The sequence below is a fragment of the Apis florea genome, unplaced genomic scaffold, assembly GCF_048593485.1.
Source record: "Apis florea isolate Af1SG1 unplaced genomic scaffold, ASM4859348v1 contig_1794_pilon, whole genome shotgun sequence".
In the NCBI taxonomy this organism is placed as follows: domain Eukaryota; kingdom Metazoa; phylum Arthropoda; class Insecta; order Hymenoptera; family Apidae; genus Apis; species Apis florea.
In genome coordinates, this window is record NW_028256482.1 from 2,315,929 (window position 1) to 2,338,317 (window position 22,389).

The 22,389-nt window shown below is 47.4% G+C and overlaps 2 protein-coding genes across 3 annotated transcripts in view; one reads left to right on the top strand and one right to left on the bottom strand.

The window, feature by feature from the left end:
* Positions 1–16,828, bottom strand: part of tio (zinc finger domain-containing protein tiptop) — a 68,868-nt gene extending 52,040 nt beyond the window's left edge. Inside the window, exons 1-2 of one of the 2 annotated variants that reach the window (XM_086912302.1) lie at positions 15,975–16,828; positions 14,322–15,048 (exon numbers count right to left, since the gene is read on the bottom strand). Coding sequence is in view for 1 of the 2 variants with exons in the window: in XM_086912307.1 (XP_086768433.1) it covers positions 14,322–14,361 (40 nt within the window). In the remaining variant the exon portion in view is untranslated. Of the gene's footprint in view, positions 1–14,321; positions 15,872–15,974 lie in introns of those variants that run through there. The other variant, XM_086912307.1, reaches the window with a different exon arrangement.
* LOC100866275 (uncharacterized) overlaps positions 3,191–22,389 on the top strand; it is a 44,355-nt gene continuing 25,156 nt past the window's right edge. Inside the window, exon 1 of the mRNA XM_086912317.1 lies at positions 3,191–3,376. Coding sequence (XP_086768443.1) covers positions 3,316–3,376 — 61 coding nt within the window. The 5' untranslated portion in view covers positions 3,191–3,315. The remainder of the gene's footprint in view (positions 3,377–22,389) is intronic.

Below are 22,389 nucleotides of genomic sequence, written 5' to 3' on the forward strand. Positions count from 1 at the left end.
GCGAAAGAGAGAGAGAGAGAGAGAGAGAGAGGGGCAAAGTGTATGAGAGAGAGAGAGAAGAGAATGAGGAGAGGATAAGAAGGAAGGAAGATCGAATCGAGCGTATCCTTTGTTACCAACGAACTCCTTCCAACGAAACGAAACGAAACGAAACGAAACGAAACGAAGCGAAGCGAAGCGTATAGCGGTCGTCAGTATGATATCAAAGTGGTGAGAGAAAGAGTGAGCGTGCGAAAAAAACGTGGGTGCATCGTCGATTGTTGTCCTGGTCGTCTTTGTCGTCGGTGCGGTTGGCGAGAGAAGACGATGAGAGAATGGCGGAGGGAAACTGTGGGAGCACAGCGGAGGAGGTGGAGGCTGCTATCTGCACCGCGGCTGACACCTGACGGATAGCCCGGCGTCGGCAACGCGGGATATTAATTTGGTAATTTATGAGGCCCGATTAGGCAGCGCTATCTGTCGAGCTAATGCGCGAACCGTTGGCAGGTCATCGCCAAAGGGCCTGTGTTTCGAGCCGCTAGAGGCCCTTCCACCGCAGAGATGTTTTCGAATCGCACGCACACACACACACACACACACACACACACACACACACACAGGGGAGAGACGCGTGTCCCTCGTTGAACGGAGCGCTCATCGAACGTGGACGTTCGATCGATTATTCGTGTCGTTACGTGTCGCGGAAAGTGCGAATGGAAAACGCAATAACGTCCAAGTATTACCAGCGTGATACTGTGCAGAAGGGGAGAAGGGGAATCGTTTCGAAGCTATAAAGCGGGTCTAGCATCGACCCCGATCGAGGCAGCGTTACTTGTGACACGTGATAGATGGACGCACAATGGAGGAACACGCGTGGCTGCGTGCGCGTTACAAGGTTGAAACGTGTGGGTATCAACGTAGGTGGATGAGGATGAATGGCTCTCGTCAAACGGAAGGGACCGCCCGTCGTTTCGCGCCGTAATACGCGACCGCGTAAGAAGCACAGTAGGTCGGCTTATCGATGACCGACCGGCTACTTACCCACGAGAGAACAAGCCACTTACCGAGTTCAAAGTCTCGCGAGTTGTTTGTCACTCGACCCTTGACAGCAGCATCTACCATCGAACACTGCTCTTGTTTCTTTTTTTTCACCAGAAATTTTCGCACCATGGTTATCTCTTCGGAACAGAAACGGTATGGTATAATAATTATCGATTATTCTTCTACGCGTGGAAAAAAGATGAAAGCGCGTGAACGCGTGACGAGAGAGCAGCAAGAGTTTTAATTTCTCGTAAAACTTTTCGTGTTGGCGTTAACGCGTCACGATATCACGATATAAGATTTTCTAATTCTTACAAATAAGGATACGTTTTTGCGTTCAATATATTTATAGTTTATCAGGTTTATAATATGAATTTACACCATGAGTCATTGTTTGTGTTTATCTTCGTTCGCGTCTTTCGGGCAACGTGGTTGTAAATATAACTGTTTCGGCAAATAGAGTGGGGAGGGCAATAGCACTTTCCTCAGTCGCCATCTTCTCGTCGACGAAGTACGATCTCGCGTAAATAAACGTTATAATTACGAAATAACTGTCGTAAAAATCGAGCGAGCAGTTCGATTTTCTCGCGCAACGTTCTCGTGCTTGCATTACCGGCCAGAAAACCGACATCGCCGCTCTAAGGACTATAGTTATCCTCGACAAATTACGTGCTCGCATCCAACCCGGCGTCGCCCTGTCGTTATCGCGTCATCTTGGCAATTTATCGATAGCCGCGAGCCAAGGAGAGATCAAAGAACGCATAGCGGGACACGGGTGTTGCGTATCCGTGGATCGAAGCGTGAATTTTCGTATCCTCGGATGAAAAACCTTGTCACGATTGCGAGAAAGAAAGGAGTTTTGGAAGGAATGGAGAGGAAATCGTTCGTATTCGGGAAACGCGAAAAGTCGAGTCGAGCGCGAGAGACAATAATCGAGTGTAAACGAAAAAAAAAAAAAAAAAGGAACGAAAAAATAGACAAAAAAAAAAACAAAAAAACAAAAAAAAAAAAGAAAAAAGAAAAATACTTTCAGCAGAGTGGTAGCGCGAACAATGGTAGCCACAAATCAACGGGATTATGCCACTATTTCACGCATGGCTATGGCCGGCTCGCATGATAAATCAAGCTGTCGTTGGGCCACAATAAACAATAACATTTGGACGGCCGGCTGGCGGGACGGCTGGTACGACTCTTCTTCACTTAACTCGGTCATTCGCTCGCTCCAGCGCACGCTCTGATCGCACGTGTTATTTCCTCGGCCTCGACGCTCCCGAACGTACACCGGTTCTCGATAATAAATCGCTTCGGGAGGACATCGACGAGCGCGTGGGCATCTCGCTGGAGCCTGTCGTTGAAGTTCTCGTTGCTTTTTTCTCTTTCCCTTTCTCCCTTTCTCTCTCTCTCTCTCTCTCTCTCTCTGTGTTCCACGATAACCACGCTATTAAATAGCGTCCCGATAAAGAGATCCTCGAACCTCGACTAATTTCACCCATTACCGATTTCGTTACCGACCGGTGGAAAGCGTTTACGACCAACAACCTCTCAGAAACGTTCGTGAAGTCGGTCGTATTATTTTCCACGGATCATGCGAGAAACATTGGACGGGTAGGAGGAATTCGTACGCTCGAGGTAGTAAGGTATCCACGTTGAGTGGAACCGGTCGTATATGGTGATCGACCGAGCGGTAGACCGTACCGACCGACCTAATTATAGCCTCCTATTTATTTTATTTACGCGTACGCGCGCGGGCGCACTTGTGCCCTCGCACACGCACATCACGAGAACAGCACCGGTCATAAATCAAAATTCCATTTCAACGTTCTAACGAAGGATCAAATAAAACACTTTAATTGACGTTTTTACGGCGGCCGGCAGCCCGAGTCGAACTGCTGCCTACCCGCACGATGGCTGACCCCGCTCTGGCTCCTTCTTCTTCTTCTTCTTCCTCTTCCTTCCCTCTCGAATATACGCATGGGAGGGAGGGGAGGGGAGGAGAGGGAGGGGAGGGGAGGGGAGGGGACGTGCCTCGTAGGTTGCAACGTAGGTAAGCCGTTTTGTCGTATTTTCAAACCTTTTTTTTTCTCTCCCTCCCCCCTCTTTTTTTTTTTTTTTTTTTTAATCCATCGTTTACTCTTTCTCTCAGAAGAAGCAGAGGTCGATGCGAGCCAAGGTATTAATCGATCAGGAGAACGACGGTCGTTTCGGGTATCCGAAATTCGAGGATGATTATTGCGCGATGGGGAAAACGAACTCGGCTACATTCGATGCGAAGAAAAGAACGAGAAGAGAGGGAATATGGAGGAAGAGGAAGGAGGAGCAAGGATCGGTGATTATAGCGTCGCGGTTATTGTTAAGGGTGAGTCTAGCCGCGTTACTTCCCGCTCACGGTGATTATCAGTAATTTCACGGTTTTCGGAAGAACCAGCGTAAATATAGAGAATCCCCTCCGGCCACTTTAATATCGCTCCCCACCGATCAATAATAATAACGGAATACGCGGCTCTTGTCCCGGCCTCGATACACCCGATGTATTATAGTAATTTTGCACCATGATTTCTGTTCCTTCTCTCGCGCCTTTTGGACCACTGCCCGTTTTTTCGATCGTTACGAAAAGTATACGGGTATACTTTCGAGGAATCGGAAAAATCGCGAAACTCCCCCTCCCCGAAATTTCTATCCATCCCGTTTCTCGAATTAATATAATTCTCGCGTTGAAGGAGAGAGTTGATATTTACTCGATGCGCTTCAAATTTTTCATTCCAATCGATCCCATGGTGATTAGGATATTTGTTCATATTTAATAATAATTAATCATTTTATCCTATTCCCCGAAACGTAACGTAAGCCAACTCTTTCTTCCAAACTGTACGTTTTGTTTCTATTTTCACGTTGCAGAAGGGCGCGAAAACGCGATATCCAATTTCCCGATCCGATTAATATACGATCGTTATTCAATTTTATGCATCGTCTAAATCTATCATCGGTCACGCTCGATGTATGTAGAGTCGCAGAAAGACGTTTAATAGTGCGCTAATAGTTTTATCGATCCGTTTCCCTATATACAAATACTTACTGCCGACCAACAACTCGAAAGAATTCTCTGGATCGATCGGCGTTAGAAAACTTCTACGAATAATTCTCCATAGTGATCCATCCATTGGAGGATTGGGTGGCGCCAAACGGCCTCGTTGGACGGGGAATCGAGGAATCGAGCGACGAAAGGGCATTTCGACGCGGAGATAATGATACTTCCACCCCTTTTTACATATAAACACACACCCTCGCCCATTCCTCGACGCTTCCTCTCTCTATTTTTTCCTCCTCCTCCTCCTCCTCCTCCTCCTCCTCGATTCTAGTTGTTTTGCGGTTTACGACGGTTCGCGTTACAACTGATTATTAGCCGCCCTTCCTCCTCTGCCTACCTTCTCTACCTCCCCCTTGCCCCCCCCCCTCCGTCCTTCCTTCTTCCGTCTTTCTCCCTTTCCTTCCTCTTTTCCCTCCCCCGTCCCACGGCCTGTCCATTATTATACGCGGCCATATACGGCCATTATGCCCAGGCCCCCGATATACAACACAATCCGCCGTAATGCCGGCCATAAAATTAAATTAGGGTTATAACACGATTTTTCACAAAGGCTCTCTCCGTCGAGCCGCGTCGCTAACGTTTCCAACCGTCGATCTCCTCTCCCCCTTCCCCTCCTATACCTGGCCTCCTCGATCCGAGGCGGGTAGGTATCCGATATAAACCGATCGGGCTCGATCGGCCCTGCCTCCCCGTGCTCGCATTAACTCGCTCGAAAATCGGGCAGACCGAGTCCAAATATTACGATCCATAATTAAGCCCGCCAAGTTTCAAGAGATCGGAGAAACTATCTATCTCTTTATCTCCTAACCCTGTAATATTTAATATTTCACCGACATTTGTATTGCTCGAAAATCCGTCAAACAATCATCATCATCATCATCATCATCATCGTTATCCAGCCTTATTTTTATTCATTCGATTATTTTATTGATACATCTGTATCCGGTGGAGAAGAGATGGGAACAAGTATCGGGTCTGCTTCGATTCCGCCAAACGGTGGGAAAGGAAAGGAAGCGCGAAACGTTTAGCGATCGCGAGCGGAGAAACACGATGCGCCCGAGCATGGCTAATTAATAATCGGGGCATCGTGTCTACTCCCGAGAGAAAGAGGGGGGGAGGGGGAATGATAGAATCGTTTCCAAGAACATTCGCGTTGTCTTACCTCACCCTTATGAAGAATTCAACGAGCCCGTGGCGAATAGGCGACCGTGGCGATCCTCCGAATAGAGAGATAGATGGATGGATGGATGGACGGATGAAGAGGGAAGGATAATAGAGCCGTGGGTATAGAAGCGAGAGGCGAAGAAGAGATGCGAAGAAGGGAGGAAAGAGAGGGAGGGAAAGTTTCGGAGAGGAGCCCGCGAAGAGAATTCGAGAGGCCACAAATCACGGGGCGGTGGTGTGAGGCGTTGGAAGTAGGGTTCGTCGGAAGGTGGAAGAGGTTGGGTGAGGTTGGAGGCAGCGATAACAGGGGGGTGGACGGTTGGACGGGTGGTCGGGTAACGGGTGGTGGGGTGGCGTAACCGGGTTGGGAACGGGGGCGAGGAGGTAAGAGGAGTGGAGGCAGAAGGCAGAGGCATAGGTAGAGGCGGAGGAGGAGGAGGAGGAGTGGCAGGCTGCAGACGCGGGGCGCGACATGCTTTATGACGTCTGTTCATCACATCGCCCCAGTCTCATAAATTAGAAATCACCCCTTAGATAGCTGGCACCCATCTACGATGGCGTCAGTGCCGTATCGTGGGAGGCAGGGATCGCCTCCGACTCGTCCGACCCGCAAGAAGGCGGGGGAGAGTGAGACGGGTGGGGAAGAGCGGACAGAGGGGCAGCACGGAGGACGGCAATAATTTTCACCGTATGTCACGTTGGTGGAAGAAAAAAACTGGGCATGGCTCGCTCTCTCTCTCTCTCTCTCTCTCTCTTAGAAGGAATAGCGCGCAAACGATTCGTTTTCTCGTTCGACCTATACCTCCTCGTCCCGTCTCGCCTCCTTTCTTTCTCTCGTCGCACGCGGCGTTTTTTTAACAGGCCTCGATCGACGAACGAGATCCGCGTTCATTTTCCAACGACTCGGTTTTCTAACGATCTTAGATCGGTGGAAAATGAAACGGAACGGGAGTGAAACGGGTGGGTAAACTCTCGGCCAACTTGAATGAAACTTTAGTCCATTATTGTTGACGATCGGGTATCCCTTGGACGATCGGGTCCAAATCGATTAATAAATGGCTACGATTGTTTAGCGGATCGTCCCCTCTCTTTTCTTTTTCTTTTCCATTCCACTCGTCTCGATATTCGATTTCTCCTCCTCTCTTTCACGCATCGTCGTTCCTTCTCTTGTTCCCTGTATACTAGTACTTTTCCACTAGTATTTTCCGCTTTTTCCGCCGGGTTGATCGCGAATCATCAAAGTTGGAAGCTCGACAGCGTCGAAGATTTGTCGCGTTAAAGGTGAGCGATCGATGTCGTTCTCGGGAGAGGAGTGTCTCGTGGAGGGAGAAAAATTTTAGAAATTTTGTCTCGATCCGTCGAACGCGATTGGGAACGCGACGTTTCGGGTCGAAGTTGGATGGAAGTCGGAGCGAAAACAAATCGGGATCTTTACGGTACTCTACTCGGGCAGACGGATTCGTCGTCGAGGAAACTTTAATTGGTTCTCGAATCCAAACGATTAATTAATCTTCGATTGACTCTCGACTACTAATGATTCATTACGGAAGATCCAGAGTATCCGACGCGAAGCGAGGGAGAGGTAGCGGATGGGTAATCGTCGCGACTCTTAGTCCCTCCTCGAATAAACCTTCGATAAATAAAGAATCTTAAAACAAAAAAAAAAAAAAAAAAAAAAAAGAGAGAGAGAAAAAACACGATAATATTCCTCGAAACATTTCCAATCATAGATTTTCTCCTTTCGAAATCTATTGGCAACGGTGGTCGTGGAAGAAACAGACGCATGACAGACGAGAGAGAGATAAAGAGAGGCGAATCGAGGTCTCCCCGTCGTACTCGGACGGTTCATTCGAGAATAGTCGCGAAAAGCGAGATACGGTGTCGCGCAGGATATGGTGCAACGGTAGTAGCAACAGCAGCAGCAGTTCTAGCACCAGTAGGATGAGAAGGAGGAGGTGGAGGAGTCGAAGAAAGGGGTGGAAGAGTTGGCATCGACGGTGGTAGCGAGAGGATGGTAGTTGGGTCGACGAGGGAGAGGACGGTGGTGGCGTTCCACCAATACAACGTGGAAGAACGTTTACGTGAACGATACAGAGGGGGTTGAGCGAGTTTGGAGTGCGGATTCGACGGTGAGGCGAGGCTGTCCATCTCGCGGCACGTCGCGGTAGAATGGAGTCGTGGAGTAGGTCGAGGGGTGGGTGGTGGACGGTGGGGAGGCGAAGGGGGAGGTGGTAAAATGAGGGTGGTTGGAGGTGGGTGTTTGAATGGAGAGGGTGGTAGCTGTCGCTCGCCCGGGCAGCAGACGTCTTCTGACCCGGCCGGTGGCTCAACTCGACTCAACTAGACTCTGCTTGCTGGCAGCAGCCGGAGAAGGAGGAGGAGGAGAAGGTGGCAGAGGAGGAAGAGGTGCGGGGAAAAGGAAGGTTCGCGGAGGAGACGCGAGCAGAGGGATAGAGAGTAGTAGTAGGGTGGGTAGGTGATGGCGATGGTGAGGGGCGCGGATGGTAGGTGCATTGCTTTTCACAGGAGAAGGTGGAGGAAGTTGGGGTCGTAAGGGTGGCAAGCGTATCGATCCGGACGGAGCTTGGCTGACGGCTGACGAGGCCGTCACGCGAGACGAGTCGAGTCGAGACGAGACGAGACGAGACGAGACGAGACGAGACGAGACTAGACGAGACGATACGGCTGGACGAACGAACGGATGGACGGACGGAGAAGAACCCCACTCCGATCTTCCCTTCCCTTCCGCGGAGATACACGGCGTCGAGGTGGATGAAGCGGTAGTGGTAGACTTATCGTGCAGAGAGAGAGAGAGAGGGAGAGAGGAAGATCGCTACGACCAAAAGACGAAGGACCAAGGACCGAGAGGCCACGAGGGAAACTCGAGAGATACTGCTTACTTCCCCTTCGGGGCCTTCTCGTTGCGAAACAGTACCTAGATTGTACGTGCATGGCTACGAATAGCTTGGCTACTGTATCGCGATACCACAATACTTTTCTCGTGTCCGTACGCCCCGCACACAGGGACGGGTGCGTCAGTGTGCGCAACTTGGTCGTCTCGTCCCTCGAACACGGTATATGCATGCGTATGCGTTTACGAGTTTTGGCTCGGTGGTATTCCGCGATCGCTATTTTCCTGCGGGATCTCTCCGCTCTTCCAATCTTCCCTCGAAGACGTCTCGACAAATTTCTCTCTCGCGAGCGGCAACTCTCGGACGTGTCTCTCACTCTTGGACTTGTACTTTTTACAACACTCTTCCCGGGTAACGATCGGGAGAGGATAGGATTCCCTTTCATCTCACCAATCGATGAAACGCGTAATAAAAAAGAAGAAAAAAAAAAAAAAACTCGAGAGACCCGCTTGTCCGCCCTCGGTTTACTCGAGCGTGTATAGCCGGTTACGAACAACGATATTCTCCGTCGTCCCCCACCTGAGCCAAGCGTAAACCGTATCCGTCTGCTTCCCCACTTTCTCTCCGCGCCCTCGAGCTTACCCACTTTCGCCCCTTTACCTACTCACCCCGATCACCGCGACGGACGCTGCGAAGCCGACGACGAGGCGGCGATTTAGTTATCTCTGCGCGGAAAGTGGCGGCGTGGCACTACAGGTATCCCGGGGGAGGAATAAAGGAAAGGGGAATAAAAAGTCGGTGTGCGTGAGGGGAGCGAGGAGGGAGGGAGGGAGGAGGAGAGGTCAAACGCACGCTGCCGCGTGGTGGTTGGGTCCGTAGCCGCAAAGCGAGAGCGTTGTCGCAAAGGCAAAACACTCTCTCGCCGCGTGCAAAAGGCCAAACACCGAAAGTCACTTAAGCGTGCCGGTACGTTCGATGCCAACCTCTGCAGCGGTAGTTCGTTTCGTCGAGTGGCACGCCGTGTCGTCGCTGCGAGGACACGCCGTTGCGTTCTCTCGTTGGACCGATCCAACGCCCAAGTGGAAAAAGAGGAGAATCGGCAAAGGAATTCTCGTAAGAATGCTACGCTCGATCCCCCCCCTCACCCTTTTTCTCTCGCGTTTTCGCGGCACGATAATTCGCCCGTCCTTCCCCCTCCCCTTCGGGTCATTCTCTCTCTCTCTCTCCCCCCCTCTCTCTCTCTCCTCCCCTCTCTCGAGCAGAGAGAACGAGCGCGCAACGGGTATCGCGAATTTATTCGAGAGTATGAACCGGCGATATATAACTCACTCGGGTGTTTGTCAGGCAAACGGAGAGGAGCAACAAATCCCATGGTAAACATAAAACAACGGTACTGCATCGGGTCGGTACGGATACGCTTTGATGTGCCACCACCACCCGCGAGCGTCTCTAGCAGTTCCTTTATGGCAGCCATCGGGCATCTGTCGTACCGCCGTCTTTTTCTCCGGCTAATTTATTAGCACCGCTTAGAGAATGGCGCGGAGAGAGATCCGGCTGCGGGAGCCGCGGCGGCGTCCCGACGAGTCGCCGCTCGTCTCTCGGTATAAATCGGGAGACGGATCAGTCGGATACAGCCGACGCCGGTTTTACGAGCATCGAAAATAGGGTGAGAGGGACGCGCGATGTCGCTGCTCGCCGCGCTTAACGCGATGAAACGTCTAATCGCGTTAAATGATTCATACCGAATATGAATATCGACGACAGCTCGGTCGTCGTCGACTCGCGATCGAAGAAACTTCGATCCGGACGAATATCCCAACGGCGGGAGGGGAATAAATTACAACCGAGAAATTGTAAACCACTCTGAGCTATGCGTGAGCTACGTTTACTTTCGAACGTATAGGCGTATGCATAAGTACATAGTAGATACTCGATCAACGACCGCGCCCTCAAAGCGTGTGCCCTCTGGCTGGATCGAAACATCCGAAAGAGTTGAATAACCAACGCGACGATGTCGTGGATGAACCGAGGGCGAGCCATGAAAATTGTAATTCGATCGAATCTGTCGTCCAGCTTGTCCGCCGTTTGCATACGAATGGACGGAAATGCCTCGTGTACGATTCGAGAAATATCGTTCGCGGCGAGAGATTATAAGAAATGGAAAACGATCAAGTTCCTTCCTCCGCGATCTCGTTTATCCCGCGCATATTTCGTTTTTTCGCATATTTGCTCGTCGATACGATATCAGGAGTAAATCATGGTCACCGGAAATAATGAAAGCAGATTAGAAAGCTGGTGCGTGACGCGAAAGCACCCGAACTCGAATCTTTCACGCATGGCTAATTCGTTATGCGTCGAAAATGCGATTGTACGAGCACGTACACACACGCGCGCGCGCACACACACACACACACACACACATATTTGTCCTCGATGTATCGGCGATACGTATCTCGTTGATTCCACGAAAACGAATACGCATTTTCGAGCCGTAAGCTTTTCCATCGATCCGTGCAAGGCGATTCCCATCCTATTTTCCGCGTGCGTTTCGAAGGTTTGTCAGGCGATAAACTGTCGCTGGATTTCCCGTGTTTAGTCGCACAAGTTATGCGGGTTCCTCCTCGTTTCCGCGTCGACCCAAACCTTCCGAGCAAAGGGCACACCACGCTTTTTCCACAGGGGTGAAGGATTTATGGCCGCGGAGGAGTGAGGCCTCGAGGCCGAAAAATGCGCCGGCATTGTTTGAGGTGAAAGTTTTGCGCAATGGGCGTCGTTCGCCACGGGTCACCAAGGGTTTTTACCACTACGATAGGTAGTGAAATTTCTCGTCGCGAGTGGGGGGCCAGGTATCTGGCAGAAGTGTGCACCGCATGTCCCGTGATGTCCCTTCCAGAACGTCAGAAACCGTCGTAAATTTTTTGCGCCACGTTTCGCGAACCTTCCGGCAGGTATGCGTGTAGAAAAAGTGTATTCTCCTTTTTTCTCTATCCAAGGTTGTCGTCTTTAAAAGAAAAAGAAAGAGAACAATTGGCTCTCGAGTTTCGATGTTAGCGATATTTTAGTTCGTCAGCGATGGTAAACTCGATAAAACGAGAAGAAGAAACGAGAACGAGAACGAGAACAAAACGTCGAGTAAGCAAAATTAAATATTAAATATAATACCGAAAGAAATTTGTGGTTTTGGATACAGGCGAGTCGTCCGTATTCGTCGAATCGATCATTTTCACTTCGTTATCCCGACGTATCTCGCGACCAAGTCTCGTGGCGTCTCGGATGAAACCATATAGTAACCGTGCTCGCTTTATAATTCCGGACCGCCGAAAATATCTGGTAGCGAAGACGGACGACGGCCGTTAGGAATTGCGCGTGCGCCAGCTTAAAGCACTCTTCCTGCTTTATGAATGGAACCGTGGATCACGGAGTCGTGGAGAAACGCAGGGAACGGTGGCCAACTCGATCGTGTCCTCCGAAGTTATTCGAGCGACGCTTTATAATTAGCGCGCCGCTATCGAGCCTCCCTTCTTCCAAAATTCGTTTCGTATCCGCGACACTGCCTCATGGTTATTTGGCGAATTTTTGAACAAGGCTGAAACATTGTCGACGATGCACGAGGGTGAACGATCGGCCGCCCAGGAAACCTAGGTTAGGCGTTAAACGCATCGTTGCCGGTTACTTCCTTACCGATTGGCTGGCACGATGTAACATGATTCGGCCCATCATACGATCGAAAGTGCGGCGAGATCGAATTACGGACGAGTTTACTTTTTCGGACATTAAGAAGAGAGGATGCCTTGTGAAACTGCACCTGTTGCGCCAGCTACGAATTTTCTGATAAATAGCCAACGCGTTAGACTAACGCGATCTTGAATCGCCCGTCGTTCCTCCGCTCGAAAAGAGCTGCGATAAATAATGCGAGCCTTCCACAACCTATTACTTTAAACGAATCATCCGTTTACCATCCGATTCGAAACCGGTGTTAATCCACGAACGCAGACGAACTCGATTATCGACATCGGCCTCGAATTTTCAATTTTCTCGCAACCGATTCAACGTTATATTTTAACCCGAGAATTTTCCCTCGTGACAACGAAGCCACCGATCTAGCCGGCAATCTTTTCGCGATAATATACTGCTAATTAACTTCCTCGAAGTAGCAGAGTAAATGCTTGATAGCAGGCTCGAGATAGACGAGAGATCGATTCGTAAGGATCGGCGTGTTTCTCGCCGGGTCCTTTCACCGGGACATCATAAATTAAACGGAGAAATTAGTCCAAGCCACGTTCTACGATCCGTACAGGCATATTTCGTCGTTTCTTAATCTATTCGCGCCTACTTTCGCTGACGGCTTCATCGTACTGTGTTCCGTTTCATATTTCCTCCTATACCTCGTAATCGAATTAACACACGGCCATCGATTTTTTTCCCCTTTTCATCGAGATCGCCGAACGAGAGGATAGATTCATTGGTTTTCGCTTTTTTCTTTTCAAAATCTTCGAAAAATTACTATAAATTATCACAAATATTCGTGTTTATAAATTTAACGGACAAGAGAACCCGTTGAATCGGATCGAATAATTATTATAAACGTAGTTAACAAGTTCGCGGACAAGAAAATCCCATGAATTTTTCTTTCTTCTCTTCATCGAAATCGTCGTATATACAATTACAATTATATATATTATAATTATTATAAATATCCTTAACGATTTTTCGTGCTCGATGAACAAGAGGATATATCCTTTCTTCTCTCTCACCGAGATCATTCAACAATTATTACAGATTATTACGAATATTTTCTTAGTTAGGTGTCGCGTATTCGACGAATAAGAGGATCCGATGGATCGTGGCGGAGAGACGCGAGATTCCGCAAAAAACGTGATCAAAAGCTGAATTCGCTCGGCAATGGCCAGGCACCACGGAAGCTGGCGAAAAACTGTGGCGTTTACGGCGCCGAAACTCCGTAGACTGCCGTGGATTTATGTACGCGGCGTGTATCCGCGCGCGCGCACAACGAGATTTATCGGCGCTTGGCCGAGTTTCGGTAGGGCAAGTTGAGTGAATTGTAAATGTTTCCGGCAGAACTTCACCAAGATGGCGTCCTCCACCAGGGGCGAGTTTGTTTACGCCTCATGGCTCCCCACGTGGGAAAAGCAGCATGGCGCGCGTCGAGAATTCAAACCCACGAATCCACTACCAGTTTCACGGTTGTTTTTTTCTACCAGTCGTCACGAAATTTCGCCAACTGCCTTTCATTTCATAACGAATTTTTTTTTTTTTTTTTTTTTCTTTGTCACGCGACACAGGCATATCTTCGTTCTAACGTTAAAATATTCTTTTAACGAATGTCGAGTTTTGTAACACGATACGAAACGATGGTGTCAAATATTGCAATTCGCGGAAAAGCAGTTATATTTTCGACACGTCGAACGATAATTAAGATAACCGTTCGTGGAATCGTCCGAAATTTTAAAAAAGAAATTGTTATTGCACTATTCTTTTCGCAACTTTTGGCACTTTTTATGCGAAGCAGTTTATGTTTTTCCCGGTGAATAAGTACGTTAAAAATTCTTTAGACATTCGAAGAAAAGATTAAAGTTAACGTTATAATTTCAACGAACATATTCAACGGAATATTACGAGTCGAGATAAAATTTTCTTGCGGTTTTATAATAGTCACTTTAGATTAAACTATGCGTAAAGATGTTTAACATATTTTGCGAATAACTTGTATTAACTGATAAAATAATTTAATCGTGGAATGAATAATGCACTGATCGATTGCAAAATCGAAGAACGTTTAGAATCGATGAAATTTATCTCTTTATTAACGGTTTTTTCGAATGGTAAAAAAAGAAAGAGAAAAATAGAAAAAATGCGGTTTTATCGAGGTATAACGAATACGGGTATGAAATTAGTCAGAAAAACGACTCGTGATATTATCGAGTAACGTGCTTACACGTGGTATCTCCCGTACTGGAAAATGACAATGAAGGAGCGTTCAACTCGTGAAGTCGTGGCAACCGTGCTTTTGATAAATTAGATTCGATAAACAACATTTTTTTCATTTTTTTTTCTCTCTAGCGCACTTTGGAAGGTTAATTACGATGTTGAAAGCTCGTTTTCCAGCTGGCTACCTTTCTTCGTCGAGCATTTCTTTCCTCGTCGCAATATTAAGGATACAATATTAAAAATTCACTTACATTTCATACGTTGTGGAGCGTGCTGTTTCCTTCGGGGCATCTGCGTCCTTCGGAGATGTTCGATTCTCTCTGTGGCCTCCAGGTCTTGGCTCGTTAAACGTAGTCGATCGGATCCCAAACATGTGACGGTCGTGTGTTGAAATTTCGCCCGAAGATCCGGTGTAGATCTTCCGCGGGAAACTGTTCAAAGTTTCCCTTATCTGTGCACTACAGTCACCCACACGCGCGTTATCCGTTGAGCACTACCTCATCGCGATTTCGATAGATCGTTTGGTGGTCGGGTTCGGCGTTTCAACGATCGGTGCCATTTCGCTGTTGACTTATCGATTCCCGTTTCTACAACGTGTCGCACCTACATCGGTGCCCGTATACACTACTGAATCACGAAGAACGCAACTATTTATTATCGTATACGAGGAGAATATCTTCCAGTTTCGAAATTGCAGTTATATTCACGGAATGTCGCGCACTGATGATTGCACTTGTACGGTTTGAAATGTCCCCAAGGCCCGTGATCCATCCGCGATTGGTCAAGAGAGCTCACTCGTAACGGATCTCGTAATCGCATTTGGCGATCATCGATTATCGCTTGTATCACTGTCGCATCATCGTCGGAAGATGGACCAGGCACGATTCGCAACTTTGAAACTATTCCACTGTTTGGAAAACGGCAGGAAAACACAGGTCTGCTTCTGGGATGAAGATTACGATGTCGGTTAAGCCGCACCTACGAGAGATCCAAGGTAAAAAAGTGAGGTGACGCGCGTGGCGTTTTCTAGAAGTTGCGCGTCGCGAGGGAAACACCAAAAGCGTTCGGAAAGTGATCGTTCGTTCCTCCGCGTGGAATCGTCGAGGGAAAAAAACTGCACGAGACGAACGTCGACGATCGAACACTTTTTTGACGCGTGTTACGCGTGTCGAGGATTGATCGGTGTCACTACAGACCCTGAATTCACTTTGCGCGTCCCGATTTATTCGCGAAGATGACACGAAACCGTTGAAGAGAACGATCGACACGACGCGCCGCGGCACGGGACGGTAGCGCGACTCTCGAAACGGAGGAACGATTCGTCGACTCGGGAAAAAATTCGATCCACCATCGATAGATCGAGAATTTTTTTACGATCACGCGATCAACTTATCTGCGAGACGTGTGCCTCGCGACGACGCCTTGCATCCACTCGGGACGCGTGCACGACACTCCACCGTACGTACTTACGTTCGTACGTACGGAGCTAGCGAAAGCTCGCTCGACAGAGGAAAATGGAGAAAAGAGCAAGAGAAACGGGGAGAGAACCGATACGCGATCGCATCTATGTGCGTGCTCGTACGTGTATACCTTGGAGACCAATTGAAAGCGTAAGGGTGGAAAAGGGGAATAAAAGGGGAGAAAGAAAGAGAATAGGATGACGTAAAGTACCGAGAAAGATAAAGATACGGAGGAGAAGGAACGAATGGATAGATATCGATAAAGAGAGAAATAAAATGATGTTGCGAGAGAGTGAGAGTGAGAGAGAGAGAGAGAGAGAGAGAGACAAGGAGAGAGGGAAAGAGAGAGAGCAAGAATGCAGGGGTAGAGGGCAAGAACGTGAGCAAGGTAAAGAGAAAAGAAGCGGAGGTGGAGGAGGAGGTGGAGGTGGAAGTGGTGGCTACCGTCGTTCGTGGATCGCGAAATCGAGCGGGCGGCGGTCCAGCGCTGACTGACTACGGACTGGCGTCGCGGCGGCAGCCCGTGTGGTGGGGGGCCCCAGGAGTAGTAGTCCTCTTTCCCTCTCGTCTCCTCCACTCGTTCTCGTTTCCTCGCTTGCCAGCTCTTCCTTGCTATGCTTTGCCTCTTGCCCTCTCTTCGCCGACTCTTCTTTTTTCACCTCTTCCACTGTATACTCGCGTTCGTTCGCGTTCGCGTCCACGTTCACCTTACCGACCGATACGATTCGCGGAAACGAGACGATTATCAAAAGTCAAAGCCGAGCAAAAGACGGCGTCGCTCGGATGGAAAAGGATGAGAACGAGTCGGGCGGAGGTGGGCGAAAGGAGAGGAAGAGAACGAATACGAAAAACGACGGCGGACGAAATCGGAGAGACGATTCTCCGCAACCGTTGCTATTCTTCGGCTACTTGTCGATTCGACACCGCGGCAATAACGGCGAAGGGGCTGGTAGAGAGGTTAGCGGCGGCGCAATGACAACCACTCCACGTCGTTGAATGCACTGACTCCTCCAACTTGATCGCACACTGGCACCAACGCGTTTTCCTTTTATCTCGGTTTGCACTATGATCTCTGGCGAGAGAGAAAAGGGGGGAAAAAGACGAGAAACGAAAAAAAAAAAAAAAGACGATTTCGCGAATAACGAGACCGGAAAGGTGCGACGAAAGTTCGTCGATGGGCCCGAGGGACTGATGTTGCGCTCGCGCGCGTAAGAGATGGTCGAGAAAGGAGGCGGGGTCCCCAACCACCTCGGCCCCGCTCCAAACCGCGAGAGGGGAGAACCACTCTGCACGAGTAATTTTTCTTTTCGCCGGTAGAGGCGCTGCTCGACGATGTAGCTTGCCACGGTACTACGGCGTCACGGAGCCACACCTACGAGTTTCTCGATATTTTCAACCCTTTCGGGACAGTGAGCTTTCTGCCAAGTTTGGTGAGTGCATCATAATTATTGTCTTTCGTCGAAATTCGTGCTGTACTATAGCAGATCAATTCGCATATCGCTATTAAGTGGGTATAACGAAGTTTTAAAACCTAACCTCAAAAATTATACTTCAACTTTGTGCGACTCTTTGTGTACGTATTCGATTTAGGATTCACGAAACAAGTAAGCAACAAAAAACAAGCTTGATGAAATATTTCTAATGTTTATTACGTAATAGAAAAAAAAAGGAAAAAAGCCATAGCTATCAAATAGCATTATATAGTATTATATAGTATTATACATATCTAATATATATATATATATATATATATATATATATATATATATATTATACGTATTTAAAATATAATAGCATAATCATGCACGTACGATATATTTTCAATCCAATATCGAAATCATGTATATATATCAATAATCGATTTACATTTGATATTGAGATTTCACGCACATACATCGAAATGGACGAGTAACACGCAACGTAAAGTTTAAATCGTAACGACGTCGAACGAAACTTGGATACAACGAAACCTTTCTCGTGTCGTTAAAAAACGTTATTACAGAGTTTTATTCTTAAATAAATATAGAAGGATTCTCAAGGAAGGGGAGCGCGAAAGTTTAAAACGATTTCAGCTCGTACAATATATATATCGAGCGTTCGCTGTAACAAATTCGCGTTTTAAAATTATTCTTCCCGTCTTCCCGTCTTCCACTGGTGAATGCACGACGCTCTTTCCCCGAAAGAAAGAGGAAAAACAAGGAGTTGCCCGAGTTGGAGGACGGAGGGTATCGCGGTTATGATCGTGGCTATTTATCCGAAAATTCGAAGGTTCCTCGCAAGTTTTCGATCCGTCACCGAGGCAGAGGGGGAGGGGGTTAGGTTACCCCGGGCGGAGAATATTTTACGATAATTCGGGGCGAAGATTTGAGTTGGAAAAGAATCGGAAGGAGGTCGAAGGATACGAGTTCGTCAGACTATAGATAGTCGGTGAGCGGAGATCGTTTTGGCGGGCACCGGTGGTGGCGCTGCCAAGGTTGGCGGAGCCGAGGGGAAAAGAGCATTGGCGTACCAACTACCAGGTTGTGCCCGCCTACCAGGCGGAGCCCGCATGATCTATAGCGTCATAGAACACCCCTGCCGTTGTGGTAGGAACTCGATGGCGACGCCCACGGTGTGGAACGTGCGCGCTGCCCCCGCCGCCTCCGCCACCACCACTGCCGCCACCGGGATGTTTATGCTCCTGCCGCTGTGTCTCTATCTAGTCGCGGTCCTGCCGCTGCACTGTTCCTCTTCTGCCGTTCCTGCTACCGATGCTGCCGTCGTTGCTGCCGTTGCCGCCACCGCCACCGTCACCACCGCCGCTACCATTGTCGGTCGCCGTTGGCATCGCTGTTCCGCTCCTATCTCCGACTTATCCGGATCCTTCCACCTTGCCTTCATTATCGCCAAACATTTCTGTCAATTAAAACTCCACCGATTTACCGCCGCTCCCGCCACCGGTCGTCCTTCGCCCTACCATTCTCTCTTTTTGCAAAAATTTTACATCAACTAAGTTTCTCTAGCCTGCACTTTGTAAAATGCGTCTCGATCATCCTAGAATATTATATTACTGATATTCTTTCTTTACAGATGAATGATTCATGAATGATTCATGATATCGAATTTATTCGTAAGGAGAAATCTTTAAAAATTTCGATCGATGTTTTTTGATATATATATATATATATAAAATGATTCGATAGAAATTTCAAGATTTCGTCGTAAATTCTACGAATTGTCAGATTCAATTTTGTAATTGTTGGATAAAAAAAATTCTTGTCTCGAAGAATTTCTTCTTCGAGAGTTACCTCGAAGGTTATTCGTGGCAATCGTCACGCCCGAGTTTTACGCCAATGGCGTTAGGGATTCGAAGCGGCGGCGGCGGCGGCGGCGGCGACTGTCATAAAGAGTATTTTATTTCGACGATCGTGGTGCCGTTTTTGTTCTGGGGTTGCGAGGCGATCGCGTCATTTCTACGCGCGTCAGACCAATTCAACGCCGCCGACGTTCGCGATCCGACGTTTACGAGATCGTTTATTAGGTGACGTTTCCATCCAGTAGTTTTGTCGGGAGCTCAATCTTTCCCCCTTATTCCACGCTTTTACCGAGGATTCGAACTTATCGAAATTATACTTTGAAATTAAGGATCATCGTTTCCTTTATGCGCAACAAACAGACCGATATATCGCAAAATATCGAAAAAAGTCGATATAACATTTCTGGGATATATCTTAGATGTACTTTTTTGCCAAACGCGTTATCGGATGAATACGAAAACGGCACGAAAACGGTAGAAAAATTGGTCGATGCACCTTCTTTTATTTAAAATTATCAATAATTTTTATCCGCTATGTTTCTCGAACTCCTCGGGGTATGCACGCGTCCCGTGCATTCGTATCTTTGCCCTCTTCCAGTTGACTTTTTTCAATCTCATCCAAACCAATTATCCAATAACTAGATGATTGTGATTTTGCAAATTTCAATCGCCGATTAAACCGATTCCTTTTTTTTTCTTTTTTTTTTTTTTTTTCGATTACTTGAGGACCGTGCAACGTGTACATTAATTTCGATTTTTTCTTTTTTATTATTCATTACTTATTTTTTTCTTTATTTTTCCTAAAAATTTCTAACCGTTTTTCTCTATTACACAACTCTTCTCAAACTATCCCTTCCCTTTTTCGTTTTGCAACGTGGGGCATTTATCCATAAATATTTCAAACGAGCAAATAAATGAATGTTATTAATCATTGTACGCAATCGATCGTACATCGTACAACTTTCCCGAGCGAACAAGTTTAAACGTAATTCGTTTGTTTATCTTTTCGGCGAAACTGATCAAAATATTATCGAGATAATTTCCTCCGTCCTCCTCGCGACGAGAAATCGTTGATTCGAACACGTCCCGCATGGTAAGCGTCAGAGTCGCGTTCGCGTCTCTCGGTGACTGCAGGGGCTCCGTTTACGAGCGTTACCGTCGTCGGTGGACGAGACCGAGAGCACTAAACTTGCGAATATTTCGAAAGACGTCCCGTTATGCAACGACAATGTGGGTCAGTGCACAAGTCCACCAGTGTACGTTTGCTCATTTCGTACAGTCAGTTCCCCACGGGACCCGAAATAAGTGCGCCTCGTAAAATAAAGTACCGTATACACCGCTTTTCCCGACTATCTACCCGTGGCGCGGTGTATCGTCGATCACGTGACGCTCTCTGACATCCCAAATCGTGTTTACGTGTTTAACGAATGGCATACTTACGGACGGTGAGTAGTCGTTCGGATCGAAATTAATGCGCGGTTGGGGAGGGGGAGGGAAGAGAGAGAGAGAGAGAGAAAGAAGAGAAAAAATTCCGAAATCTCGTATCCAGATGAAATTACGTAAGAGTGTCGAATCGGAATGGAAATCAAAAACGTTGAATGAATGTGATACGTAGCGAGAGAATTGTGAAACGATGAATCAGAATTTAACCAAGTGAACTGAAAGTAGCCCGTTGTAACATACGTATAAGAAAATTCGAGTTTGGACTGGTTTACCTTCTTTCTTTCTTTTTTTAGCGCTTTGCACTTTCAGTAAATCTTGATGGATGGAACGAAATTCTGTATTCACGCTCGTATCGAATTCGTTGACTCGCATGTAACGAGCACACGTACACAGATCTGATGGAATTTTCGAATCTAGATATAGTTACGAGCATACGTTACAATTTCTTAAATTATATTACGTCTATCGAGAAAAACGGGTGAATTGTGCCGATTAATCGCGTTTCGTTGGTCTTTTTTTTTTTTTTGAATTCAGATAAAATATTACACGCGAGAGGGTAATTAGTCGATCGGTATCGATGTCGATTTTTGCGCGGCCCTTTTTAATATTAAACGTTATGTTATGTATTTGTATGTCGGGAAACGTGGATGGATTATGCCGATTGAACGGCATCTCTTCGTTGTCTTCTTTTTCTCTTTTTGCGACGATGTCGTTAGAAACGTTAGATAAGAAGGAAGGGCGCTGGGGGTAAGCCGAACGGTACCCTATAGCGCTTGGACATGATCTCGACGTTTTCTTCTTTTATCGGATTACCTCCGAAAACAAAGGTAGGAGGTTCTTTTCCGGTTTCTCCTAAAAGCTCCGTTTCCACGCGTAGGTCAACCGACAAGAATAAAACGGGTAAAAAAGGACACTGGACAAAGAGAGAGAGAGAGAGAGAAAGAGAGAAAGGATTTGTACACGAGAACGAAACAAGATTCGTCTTGTTCGAGAGGGTAAAGGTACGTGTCTACTTGAGAGTAATATCATCACGAATTGTTCTCGAGAGTATTTATCGTGATTGAGAATTTTTCGACATCGATACGATTATCCGATAGTTATCTTCGAAATCTAATTTCGTATCGAGAAACATCTTCTAAGAGAAATCTTTAATATTAAGCAAATACTCCAATTGTCTATCTAAAAATTTCAAAAGTTGCTCGAGAGTTTGAGAATACTTTTAACAATGGATATATAAAAATCAGATGTCTTCCACCATCTGTCTGACGAACGCATAATATTTCGTCTTCCGAGGATTGACAAGGTTGAACGAAGACGGGTAGCTCGAACGACGCACAAGCCTACGTTTAACCAATATACACGAGAGATTCTAGAAGAGTTCGAGAGTGAGATCCGACAATAACCGACAGAAAAGAAACTCCGTAAAATCGGACATCCCGGTAATCCCTTTGTATTTACAAGCAACGAACAAGAAAGACAGAGAGAGAGAAGGCCCGAGGCCGAAACTTAAGCTCAACCTTCGCAGTCTCGAAAATAACTCGGGCAATAGACGATTAGAATTCAAAGCCGCAGACGAGGATGCCCGACTTTTGCCAGCCGACTTTTGTTTGAAAATAATTTCTTCTTCAACCGTGTTCCAACCGTGGAGTGTTCACAGACGAGCCACCCGCTGTTAATCGAATTACGAACGTTTAACACTGTTGCTGGATCTGCTTTTTTTCACCACCAATTCGAACTCCCCCGATTTCCCTTCCGATTGCATTATTTCAAGAGAGACACCCAGAGAGAGAGAGAGAGAGAGAGAGAGGAGGAGGGAAGATACGTCAGGCTGTATCGAAATATCAAAACCGTCCCGCGAAAACCGAGCGTGTGGCAAGGCAACACGCATACGATCGTACTTTAACGTTCTTTCCTCGTAGCGCTCGCATATTTTCGCGCTCGTTGAAACTTTACGACCGCGATAAACTTTACGCGTTTTCTAACGTAACGAAATCGGCTTCGATCCGATTCCTTGAATTATCGCGGGTATCGAAAACGTTTCGCATATATACGCCGACGAATACGTACACTCCTTACCGTCGAATATCGCGGCGGCTGTTATTATTCGTTTTGAAACCGGAG